General features: G+C 59.6%; 1 protein-coding gene across 1 annotated transcript in view; it reads right to left on the bottom strand.

Moving 5' to 3' along the window:
• QSOX2 (quiescin sulfhydryl oxidase 2) overlaps positions 1–11,519 on the bottom strand; it is a 28,931-nt gene continuing 17,412 nt past the window's right edge. The window contains exons 9-12 of the mRNA XM_024126494.3: positions 9,715–9,837; positions 8,318–8,468; positions 4,529–4,717; positions 1–2,634 (exon numbers count right to left, since the gene is read on the bottom strand). Of these exons, the coding sequence (XP_023982262.1) occupies positions 2,090–2,634; positions 4,529–4,717; positions 8,318–8,468; positions 9,715–9,837 (1,008 nt within the window). The 3' untranslated portion in view covers positions 1–2,089. The remainder of the gene's footprint in view (positions 2,635–4,528; positions 4,718–8,317; positions 8,469–9,714; positions 9,838–11,519) is intronic.

Raw genomic sequence — 11,519 nt, 5'->3', positions numbered from 1 at the left:
CAATTTTTTCAAACACCGGATTTCTTTATTCTTAAAATGTGCACATTATAGTTTACTTAAATACAAAATGTTCATTTTCCTTGCAGGTAAGAAATTTCACCGACATTTCCACGTGCATTAGCTTCTTTTTAATCAAAATCCTTCCATTAAAAATAAATATACATTTAAATTACCGAACTATCATATTCATTAGTCTCAATACTTACAACTTCAGAAAACAGAACTTAACCCTTGCCTAGAGGGAGCGTCCAGTTCTGAGCAGCGACGGGACACAGCGCCTGTGGGCCACCGCGGCACGTCCTCGCCCTGACCTACTGCCCCTCAAGCTGCAGTGTTATTACAAACCGCGGAAGCCGGCGTCGCCCTTCAGCTAGGTTCTGTAAAGTACACAAGATGGTACACTTGCAAAATCACCCGGTTCCCACTGTCGAAAGAAACTTCCTTTAGGGGAGAAAAAGACATTCAATACAAACCAAAAGGCAGTTTAATGAACGGTTCTAAGTATTTCCCTTTGGGTTCTCTGTAAACCTGCCCGCTTTTCAAGCTGAAAAGAAACAACAGGTGTCTTCAGTAACCCAGGCACACAACTTAGCCATGAAGACAAGCTCCTGGCTTTTAAAACACGAAGGCTTCCAGGGGTTAAAAAAGTGTCAAACAAGAAGAAACCTCTGAGGGCAGCGAAGTGCAGAGGAAGCGGGGGCTCAGGAGCAGGTTCCTGCCCGGAGGCCTCCAGACCACGCCTCCCACCGAAGGTGATCACGCCTCCCACCGAAGGAAGGTGACCACGCCTCCCACCGAAGGTGACCACGCCTCCCACCGAAGGTGACCACGAAGCTCATGAGAGTTGTTCAAGGAATCAGCCGCCTATGCTCCCTAAGCTGCAACGGTCACATCAGCGTTACATGGTCACATGGTCAACGGTACTTAGTAAACACACAACTGGAGTGTGGAACAGGCAGAGTGGGAAACACTGTTACAACCATCATAGTCACACACACAGACGCGCGCACGCGCGCATGGACACATCTGAGCCTGTGGGACAAACCAACAAAGCCACAAAGAATCTCAAAGGAAATGTTCCCTGCCATAGTTTGTTCTGTTTCTCTGTTTATATTTTCAGAGGCAAATTTACTTCTGAATGTTTTGGGTTTTACAAATAATGTGTTAAAACCATTCAATGTTAGAAAATTAATCGTCGAAGCCTGGGGCACTGGGGCCCTGCACCAGGCAAATGAAGTTTGGCCGAGACCACAGTCTGCCCCGGGCGCCACCGGCTCCCTCACACTGAGCCCTGGGTTCTCACGGGGACTGGCACGTGCTGGAGGATGACGACACGGGACCGAGGGCACCTTCAGAGAGCCCTAAGAGCAGCCCCCTCCGCAAAGGCCCTCCCCTCCCACGGTGGACGCAGACGGGGATTCGCTTACAGCCTCTGGTCACCAGATTAACGAGCACAGTTTCCCTGAAGACTAGAAGGGCACGACCCTGCCCCACAGACCCACCGGGCCCCTTCCCCTCTGCACTCTCATCTCCACGTCTGCAGAGCCTGGGACAGCCGACTAGGGGGCTTCCCTCCCTGGTCCTGAGCTGCCCTGGTGCCCCGGAGATGTTCTCTTGCTTCAAGCAGAAACAACCAAGCAGCTGAAAAGCACAAGCACGAGTGAGTCACTGAGAACACTGGCTTCAAGGAGCAGCGGGAAGGGGAGGCGTCTGGAGGCCCCAGCAGGGGAGGGAAGGGAGTGAGTTTTCTCCAGATCCCAGAGCGAGGCCTTGCAGTCTAGCAACTCGAGGTGCAAGCGGGTGGCAAAGCTCTGTTCGTGGGGCCTGGCCTCCTCACTTCTGTTTTCAGACCTGGAAGAGTAAAAGCAGACAAGGCTTTCTGCTCTAGGATCTGTGGGAGACGCCACCTGAGGGCTCCAGGAATGCAAGCAGCCTCGCCACATGCCGGGTGCGGCCCCCGCAGGGAGAGCACGGCGAGGAGCGGGGGGCGCCACCGAGGCGACGCCAGGTCCGGCGCGTTGACCGAATCCCTGATCTGCAGGTTAAAGCCGCAGGCTTTCCGAAGGCGGTTCCACGGGCTCGCCGCGTCCTACACGGACGGGTGGTGATGCTTGACCTTCCACCGCTTGGACCGCACCCGGAAGAAGAAGTACATCACCATCAGAAACAAGGACGAGGCCACGTAGAGCACGACGCAGAGGCTCATGTCCAGGCTGGAGAAGCCCGTCCCCAGGAAGGCCGCCCCCGCCCCCGCCCCCCGGCGGCCCTCGGCCCCGCTCAGACTCTCGAGCTTCACGTCCAGCCCCTGGTGCGACCTCTCTGACAGGCGAGGCCTGGGGGCCGGCACGCCGGGGGGACGGAGACTCTCGGCACCTCGGTCTGCGGGCGGCTGCTCCGGGGAAGCGTGGCCCCCCGCCCGCTCCTCGCCCGTGGCCGGGGCGCCTTCACCGGTGTCTCCCAAGTCCGAGGAGTACGTGTCCTCGAGGTTGTCGCTGCCGTAGTGCCGTTTCAAGAACAGGAGCACCTGGCCTTCGTTCCAGCTGGTCAGGCCCTTGATCTCCTCGTGGCAGGCCGGGCAGAGGTCCGGAGTGGGCCATGGAACCTTTGGGAACTTGGGGTCCTCACTCGGATGGCCTGCGAGGAGGAGGAAGGGCCACCGTGAGGAGGCCTCCCGGCCACCTGACCGCCCACCCCGGCGCCGCGGGGCCCCGTGCCTCCCGCCTGCCCGCTACCGCCCTCTCCCTCCACCGCCTCCACCGCGACCGTCCAGCGGGGTCCAGACGACGCTCCCCTCCCTGCACGGCTGCCCGCACAGCGCCGCCGCGTCCTCCCTCACGCCCTCTGGCGGGTTCCCGGCCCACAGCACAGGGAGGCCACACTCGGCCACCACCACCCACCGGGCCAAACCCCGCCCCAAACACCCAAACGGGCGGGCAAGTCCCCAGCTCCACGCCTTGACCTCGCAGCCCTGCTCGGGGCGCCCCACCTCCGCGGTCCTCCCTTCCCTTAAGGGGCTCCCTCGGCACCGGGCGGGCCGAGGGGACCCTCTCCCACGCCCTCCCTCGTTCAACACCCGTGGGCAGAGCGCGGCCTGGGCTGTCAGCCAGCGACTGGGGGGCGAGACCTCGAGGCAGAGCCACGAGGCCCCCGCACTCGTAGCTGCACTTCCAAACTCCTGTTTCTCTTCCGCTTGCGACGCTGTGACAGCCCCAGACCCCCGGCTCCCACGGGCAAGCGTGGCCCGTGGCTCCCCGGGCTCCTGGAACTCGCCGCCCTGACTTGGGGATGCCTCGCCACCTCAGAGTGCTTCCGGAAGCACACATAAAGGGCATCGGTCGGTCTGTGGGCCTCCTGACCCGGCGGAGGCGCTCCCCTCCGGCCCGCTCGCCGTGCCCACCACAGGCCCGCGGCTGGGCAGAAGCTGGCGGGCAGCGCATACCACTCGGGGCCTGGGCGCGCCCCTCTGGGGTCTGCGTCCAGCGGGGGGTTTGGATTCACACCCCGCGACACCCCGGGAGGAGATGCCAGAGTGTGTCCGGCGCAGCACCGCGTGGACCTCAACCCAGAGGCCAGAGGCGGGACCGAGGGGGCTGGGGGGACACGCGGAGTCTAAGCGGCCACACGACCACAGGCGCCTTTCTGGCGCGGCATCTCGTGGGGCGCAAGGAGGCGCCCGGACACGGCAGCCTGGCTGGAGTCTCGCCGGCTGCTCTGGGGCTGAGCGCTGCCGGGGCGGGGTCACCACGCGCCCCGAGAGGGCGGACTGGCACCCTGGACGTGGAGCCCGTCTGTACCAGGGCCACAGCGGAAGTGCCTTCACCTGCAGGCGAAGGACAAACCCGGCCAACACGAGGGGCCGCGGCCACGTGACTGGGGCCACAGCGGTCAGCTCCGAGTCCAAAGAAAAACCAATTCTCTTTAGTGCTTTAGCTGTAAGATGTTTTTATAATACAGTGGATTAAATAAAAACCAATAGTTTAGTGGCATTTTCTATTCATTTCTATTAAGATTTATTTCTCAGTGGATTATTTTTAAGCCTAATTTTAATCTACCATTGATTTAGGAACAGTTTGAATTACTTAACTCTGAGAAAATACACGCGCCCTAGTTTTTCTAAACAAAACCACCCTGAGGAGTTTGGTCTACGGTCTGAGAGCAGGTTTTAACGACGCTAAAATTTTCCTTACTGAAAATTAATTATATTCCAAGTCTTCCACTGTCGAATTTACTCAGGGGCCTAGTGGGCTACCGAGGGGGAAAGATGTTTCCACTTCCATGCAGCCCGGGAGCCCTGCAGTGAGAGAACAATCTGGAAAGCCAGGGACCGGCAGCCGGGAACGGCTGTTGTCTCTGGCAGCTCCCTGGCCAATGTCACCAGGAAACTGACATCTGGCCAGGGCAGGCGACCCGGCCGTGAGCCCCGCGGGCGGGCAGGCTGACACGTGGCGGGCAGGCAGGTGCCGCCCCCGCCACCCACAGCTCGGGCTCCGCACCCCGGCACGGGCCACGCCGAGCTGCTTCTGCTTACCTGCCAAGCGGCTGTTGACCACGTTATGCTTCTTCCAAAGCCAGAGAATTGCCTGGTCCGGGGTTTTCACAGAATCCATCGATTCTTTAGCCATTTCCTCAAAATGCTCACCGCATTCCTTGCACCCAAAGAAGATGTGGACGTACCTCCTGATGGTCTGCAGCACTGCCTGGGGGTCGTCTTCAAAACCTGCGGAGGGACCAAAGCGTGCGGGACTATTTCCACTAGAACCGCAGGGCCTCGGGTGGCATCGGGGGAGCCAGGGACGAGCTGGGTGCCCGACACAGGCCACGGGCCAGCCCCCTGGGTCCCCGCATGGACCCGGGAAGAAACCAGCTCCTTCCCAGACGCCCACCGCGACCGCAAGATGGCTGCTTGCTGCCTCGACACTGCGCCCGACGCGTGCACCCCAAGAGCAGACGGCCGCCTGTGTCCAGCTGCCGGAGCCGCTCCAGGACGTGCGCTGGCCCTCAGGAGAACGAGCCGGAGGCCTGGAGCGATTAGACCTGCCAGGAGCCCCTGGCCCCACGCCCAGAGGTGCGGGCTTGCCCCAGGCCTGAGTGACACGTGCAACTTTTCCTGCCCTGCAAGCAACCCCAGAGGCTTGTGCCGGGGACGTGGCAGCCACTCATTCGAAATTTGCAGCTGTTTTGCTTTGAAATCCTTGCGAAACACAAGCCCGAATATGAACCAGGCCTTAGGAAGCGCCTCCGGGCTTGCTGCCAGACCCGCCCTGTGGCGGATCTTCCACGAAAGGGGCAGCGACGGTCACGGCTGGTCAGCTGCTGGGGCTCCCTCTGGCAGTGACAGGGTGGCAGGCTGGCGAAGGTCTGCACTCTTTCAAAGAGGCCGAGCCTCTCCGTGTGAGGAGACCCTCCAGCATCTACCAGCCACACAAGACGGTTCTCACCGCCGGGTGTAACAGGAGGACGGTGGGTGCCGAGTAAGGGCCCCGGGAGTGAGGGGCACGGCGTCTGAAGAAAGCAGTGCCCCAAGGGCAGGACAGCGCAGCCCGCGGTGCGCCGAAAGGAGGACCCGAGGACGGCACGGGGGCAGCAGCACAGGGCTGGACCAGAGTCCTGTCCAGACAACTCATACGGGGGATGGGGCGTACGAATAAGAGACCGTGAGATTAAGACGGATTAACTGTCAGCATTAAAAGAAATCCAGCAAAATAACTGGAAAAAAAGAGACATGGTTTTGGAGACTGAATCCGTGTTAACAGCCGGCCGTCACGAGCGAGCGATCTCTCTCTGCAGCCGGTGCGGTCCTGACGCTCGGACCCGCCCGGAGAGGCCTCGCGGGCCGTCAGCCTCGGAGGTCCTGCTCGTGTCACTCAGAGAAGGCCCGAAGCCGCACCCGGCACCTGCCCCCGGCTCCCGGTGTTTCCCAGGGCAGCCGGGGGGCACCCAGCCGAGGCCATGTGCGCACGCTGAGGCCTCACGGTCGGCCGGGTGCTGCTCTCGCGGCCGCGGGCCTCTGGCCGACATCTGCCGCGCCCGGAGGGGTGATCCTCCTTCCCGCGCCCCCCACCCAACCACTGCACACTCGGGCCACCCTAATCTTTAAAGTGGGCAAGAACCATAAGCCCCTACCTGTGGGGGATTAGAGGCCGCGGCAGGCTTTTTAGTCGATGGGGTTTAAGCGTGCGATAAGGAGAGGAAAAACCTTCCAAGACATAATCCGGGTCTCAGTGTGACCCAATTCTTTCAGCGTGAGACAGGCTCCTCGGATGTTGCTTCAATTTCCGCGACGAAGAGCAAGAACGCTCCAGAGCTCTGTGTGTACTTTGTCATCCTGCTGCCCTCACTCTGCCGGCATCGGGCCTGCAGGGTTTTATAGAGCGCCCCGGCGAGGACCTCCTCCCTGCTGTCCCACCTCCTTCAATGCGTCTCCCTGTTCTCAGCAGAACTTTCCCCACCATTGAGGCTCATGTCTCGGACGTGGGCTCCAACGCTGCGGCCAGCGTCCCGCCAGGCAGTGCTGAGGCTCTGATCTCACTTGCTGTTGGGCTCCTGAGCTCTCTCCTGAACACACCCTGTGTGTTGTTCTTCTGTGTGATTCTTAAGAGAATTTTCCACTGAAAGCCCACCTCTCCCACTAGACCCTGGAGGAGTAGAAATGCAGCGTCACCTGGAGCAGGGCCGGGGGTGGAGAGATGTCTGAAGGCGCCACACGCCCCTCTCTGCTGCTTCTCCCCGACAGGCGGCCTCTACCTCCCCACCGTGAACCTGGGCTGCAGGAGACCTGTCTGAGCAACAGGCTGTGGCGGAAGTGACGCCCAGACCCCAAGACCCCTCCCGGATGTGGCGATGCCCCATGGGGAGCTGGCGCTGCCTGGGAGCCCGACCTCCTGAGCCTAGACCGGTCAGCTTGCCGCCACCTGAGCGAGGCCACAGGTGAGCCGTCCAAAGAGCCGAGCCCCAGAACCATGAGCAAAAGCCTGGTGGTGGTTTTAAGCCACGGCGTCTGGGGGTCGTTTGTTACACAGCAAAAGGTAACTCTAAAAGAATTTTACAATTTTACTGGAAAGAATATTGGACGGTGTGGGTCCCAAAACTTCACTTTGACTTAATACAGACGTCAGTGAACCTGAATGATTAAAAAAACAAAACTAGAACTTCCCTGGCGGTGCAGTGGTTAAGAATCCACCTGCCGACGCAGAGGACACGGGTTCGAGCCCTGGTCCGGGAAGATCCCACATGCCGCGGAGCAACTAAGCCCGCGAGCCACAACGACTGAGCCTGCGTTCTAGAGCCCGCGAGCCACAACTACTGAGCCCGCGTGCCACAACTACTGAAGCCCGCACGCCTAGAGCCTGTGCTCCGCAACAAGAGAAGCCACCGCAATGAGAAGCTCACGCACTGCAACGAAGAGTAGCCCCCGCTCGCCGCGACTAGAGAAAGCCCACACGCAGCAACGAAGACCCAACGCAGCCAATAAATAAATAAAATAAAGAACTAAAAGCAGATATTCCCATGGCTGTCAGGGGCCTGCTTAAACTGACAGGCATACACACAACACAGTCCAGAGAGGATCCAAAAATCCAACATGTTTTTTAGCGCTTTGAGCGGGATATAAACGTGGTCCCACCTCCTGCAGCCACGTCTGTGTCATCGCCTCCCCTCGTGGGCCTAGTGGCTCACTTCTAACGAACAAACATGGCGGAGGTGACAGACTCAACACCGCCGAGGGCCCCGATGAAGCCGGCTGCCTGTGGGGAGGCCACACGGTGAGGAAGGATAGCCCCCCGTGTGGGGCGCAAGTGGGGGGAGGGCGTCTCTTCCCCACCGTCCCGGGCCAGCACTCTGCGCTCAGGCTCTGGGAGACCTGAAGCCGAAGAGCCTGGTCAGGCCACACCTGAGCACCTGCCCCACAGACGCCGTGAGATAAGGAGTGTGCGCTGCTCCAGGTGACTTGTTAGAAGCAACAGGTAACCATACACTTCTCCAAATGTGTTTCATTTACTCTCGTGTTCTTTAAAGCAAAGAAAGAGGCGCTGACACCAGGAGGCGTTCCTGGCCAGCGCCCTCTCACCCCGCCCATGACTCACGTCCCCAAGGGCCAGCCAGGCACTGGCTGTGAGGGAAGAGGGCGGGGACTCGGGCTCCGGCATCCCGAGCCGGCACAGGGGCTGAGCAGACCTCCAGAAAAGATGCTCACCTCCACCCTCCTTAGAATGGACCCCGGGCACCCTGAAGGCACGTTAGCCTCTGCGTGAGCTTGGGACGGCCCTGGCAAGCAGTAGCGCAGCACCCGTGTCGGGTGGCCCAGGTGGGGACAGCTCACCTGTGCCGTCCAGCGCTTTTGGATGGGTCCCAGCTCGAACAGTCAAAGTGTGGAACAATTTCCACAGAGAACACGTGTAGCCCCTCAGCTCTGGTCGGCTTCCTTGACATCCAACCCACTTTATGTGATTAGTAAGGAATATTCCAGAAATCTGGGGGGGGGTAGAAAAACAATAAGAGATCATTGAATTGTCAAAATTAAAAATAGTTGGTGGTGGACTTCCCTGGTGGCGCAGTGGTTAGGAATCCGCCTGCCAAAGCAGGGGACACAGAAGATCCCACATGCCGCAGAGCAACTAAGCCCGTGAGCCACAACTACTGAGCCTGAGCTCTAGAGCCCGCGAGCCACAACTACTGAAGCCCGCGCGCCTAGAGCCTAGTAGCTGCAACTGGAGAAAGCCACGCGCTGCAATGAAGACCCAACACAGCCAAAAAAAAAAAAAAAAAAAAGTTGTTGAATGTGGTCAGTCTTGATTGGGCGGTGGTTACACAGGGAGCACGTCTCTCAAAACTTCAACTGTACATCTCACCACGTGTAAATTTAAATCCAATAACGAATAAATGAGAGAAAAAAAGTCTCTATTTTACTAGAAGAGTTCTCAAAATATGGAAACGTGGTCCGTTCTTTTCCAGTCTTTGGGGAGAAGGGAAGAGTTCACCTGCATCCTGATGAAGCAGCACTAGGGAGCATGAAAGCCACCCATCTTTTTTTAAAGTTAGAATTAGTTACAATGAGATTTACAGGAGAAGACTAATAACAAAAAGATTCAATTGTCCGGCCACTGTGCATCTGAATGAATAGGATCTTCACTTTACAAGCAGCAAGCCCAAGGCCGAAGGGCTGTAACAGCCCAGAAGCGGGGCTGCCAACTGGGCTCCGCGGGCGGCCCGGTCCCTCGGTCCCCACGGGCGACTGCACAGGCCCGGCCCCCGTGGGTCTGAGCCCCTGCTCTCGGCCACCTTCCCCGTCACACGGCTCAGGTCCCATGGAGCAGAGGCCAAGGCTAGAAACCGGCACCCACAGGGCTGCTGGAATCAGACCCCAGGGAGCCTACGCCGCGGAGCCTGTGGCCACAGACGCCGGCCCAAGACCCTGGCTGCACGCCTGGCCTGCACGCCCGGCCTGCACGGCAGCTCGACCCATCGCCTTTATTCACTACTTTTTAAAGTGTGAAATCTAGATGAGTTTACTAAAAATTAAAACAGAAAACAAGCCCTAATGCTACACTGCCTGACAAAACCCCGACCGTCTCGGTCAGCCGTCTGTCCCAGACCCAGGCAGAGGGCAGCTGGAGGCTGCTGTGGAAACCAGGCGGCAGAACCGGGGAGGGAGGCCGGCGGCACATTGGCCCAGGGCGGGTGCGGAGTCCCCCAAGCTCGTCGAAGGGGCTGCCTCACCCGCATCTTGTTGTTGACCAGGTCGAGGACGGCGTCGTAGGGGATCCTGTCCAGGGGCAGGCTGGCCAGCCACTCCTGCAGCGTCTCCAGCAGCTTCCTGACTGGCGGCCGCCCGGGGAGCAGCTGAGCAGGGAAGAGACCACACTCAGGGACGGGTCGGGAAGCGCCCCCCACGGCGCGGCCTCCCAGGGGCGGAGACCAGGCCTGCCCGGCCCTGGACCCACCAGCTGGAGGGAGGAAGTGTCTCCAGTCCACCCAGGCTCTGACGGAGAACAGGGGTGGGGGCCTCTGGAGGAAGTAGTTTCCCCAGAACACAGACGAGGGGGAATCCGCACTGGGCCCCGGTTCCTGCAGCTCCACCGCCGCCCGGCACCTGGGACACAGCCGCCCATCCTCGCGCCGGCGGCCACTTGACGACAGCGGGCCACACGGCCGCCGGGGGCCTTACTGATCACGCTGTCAAGGGCTTGGGGGCCTTTCTGAAATCACTGCCTCCTCGTTCCGTGCTCCTCACGGTAATTCATGCTAACCCCGCCCGCTGTCCTTACAATGCCTCACCTCCCCCTCTGCCACCTCTGACCGTCAGACTATTTGGAAAAGGTATGCACACCCCTGAGGCTTCCACACAAACAATGCCATCGCTGGCTAACTACACGTGGACACTCAGGCCACGCCGGCGGCCCGGGAAGCCTCGAGTGCAAGGGTCCCAGCGGTCCTGCAGTCCTTCTGTGAGGAACTTCGAGTAGATGCTGCCAATGAAATGTGCAAATTCAAGGCTGAAAGAGCTCTTAGAAACCTGGGCTGAGACCTTACTAACAACGGTGCTGAGACCGATGTAGCTGCCTCAGCTGCAGAAACAGCCAGAGCAGAAACAAAGCAGCTTCAACTCTGCAAAATCTGGGTTTTTCCAACATTGGTCACAGAGCACCAACTGACCAGCATTTAAAGTTTAAGTAAAGGGTAGAAAAACCATTCAGAATAATTTATGCTGATCTGACTCACAGGCTCTGCCCACGTGTGGAGCCCTCCAGCGTGACACTGGACCGGAAGGAGGACAAAGAACGCGAGGCACGTGTGGAGCAAGACCCCCGTCCCGACGTGGACAGGCAGGCGGGACGTTCTTAAGGAACGAGGCCGGCGGGAGGGGCGCAGCACGAGGAGAACTGTCTACACAGCTCCCATTTACTCATTTGAAACGAATCAGGTGACTCCTTATTCCCTTAAACGTAAATTCTACCTCCTGTGTTTCTTCAAAGATCTTACAGCGTGAGTAAACTCTGACCGGCGGAAGCGTTGGCTGCGAAGCACCTTGTGAGGGACCGCACACACGGCAGGGGAAGCCTTTCAGAATTAAGCTTCCGCATCTCTTAGATAACAAGAGGTGTTATGAAGGGCGGCCTCTGGAGGCAGCGGGGGGCAGCCAACGCCAAGACCAAAGGTGACCCAAGGTGACCAAGGCGGGCGGGGCGTGTCTAGGGCCTGGGCTAGCTCAGAGGTCAGACAGCAGAGGGGCCACGGCCAGGGCTGCTGGGCCAACAGAACAGGGGCCCAGGCGCACCCCCAGGGAAGAGGGGTGACCAACTGCTCCAACCTCTGCCCCCCGCGCAGGGGCTCTGGGCCCAGAAAAAGACCGCATCCTGGGCTTCCCTGGTGGCGCAGCGGTTGAGAGTCCGCCTGCCGATGCGGGGGACGCGGGTTCGTGCCCCGGTCCGGGAGGATCCCACGTGCCGCGGAGCGGCTGGGCCCGTGAGCCGTGGCCGCTGAGCCTGCGCGTCCGGAGCCTGTGCTCCGCAACGGGAGAGGCC

The sequence above is a fragment of the Physeter macrocephalus genome, chromosome 13 (assembly GCF_002837175.3).
Source record: "Physeter macrocephalus isolate SW-GA chromosome 13, ASM283717v5, whole genome shotgun sequence".
NCBI classification, from domain to species: Eukaryota; Metazoa; Chordata; class Mammalia; order Artiodactyla; family Physeteridae; genus Physeter; species Physeter macrocephalus.
The sequence above is the reverse complement of the archived record's forward strand: the minus strand, read 5'-3'. Positions and strand labels throughout refer to the sequence as shown.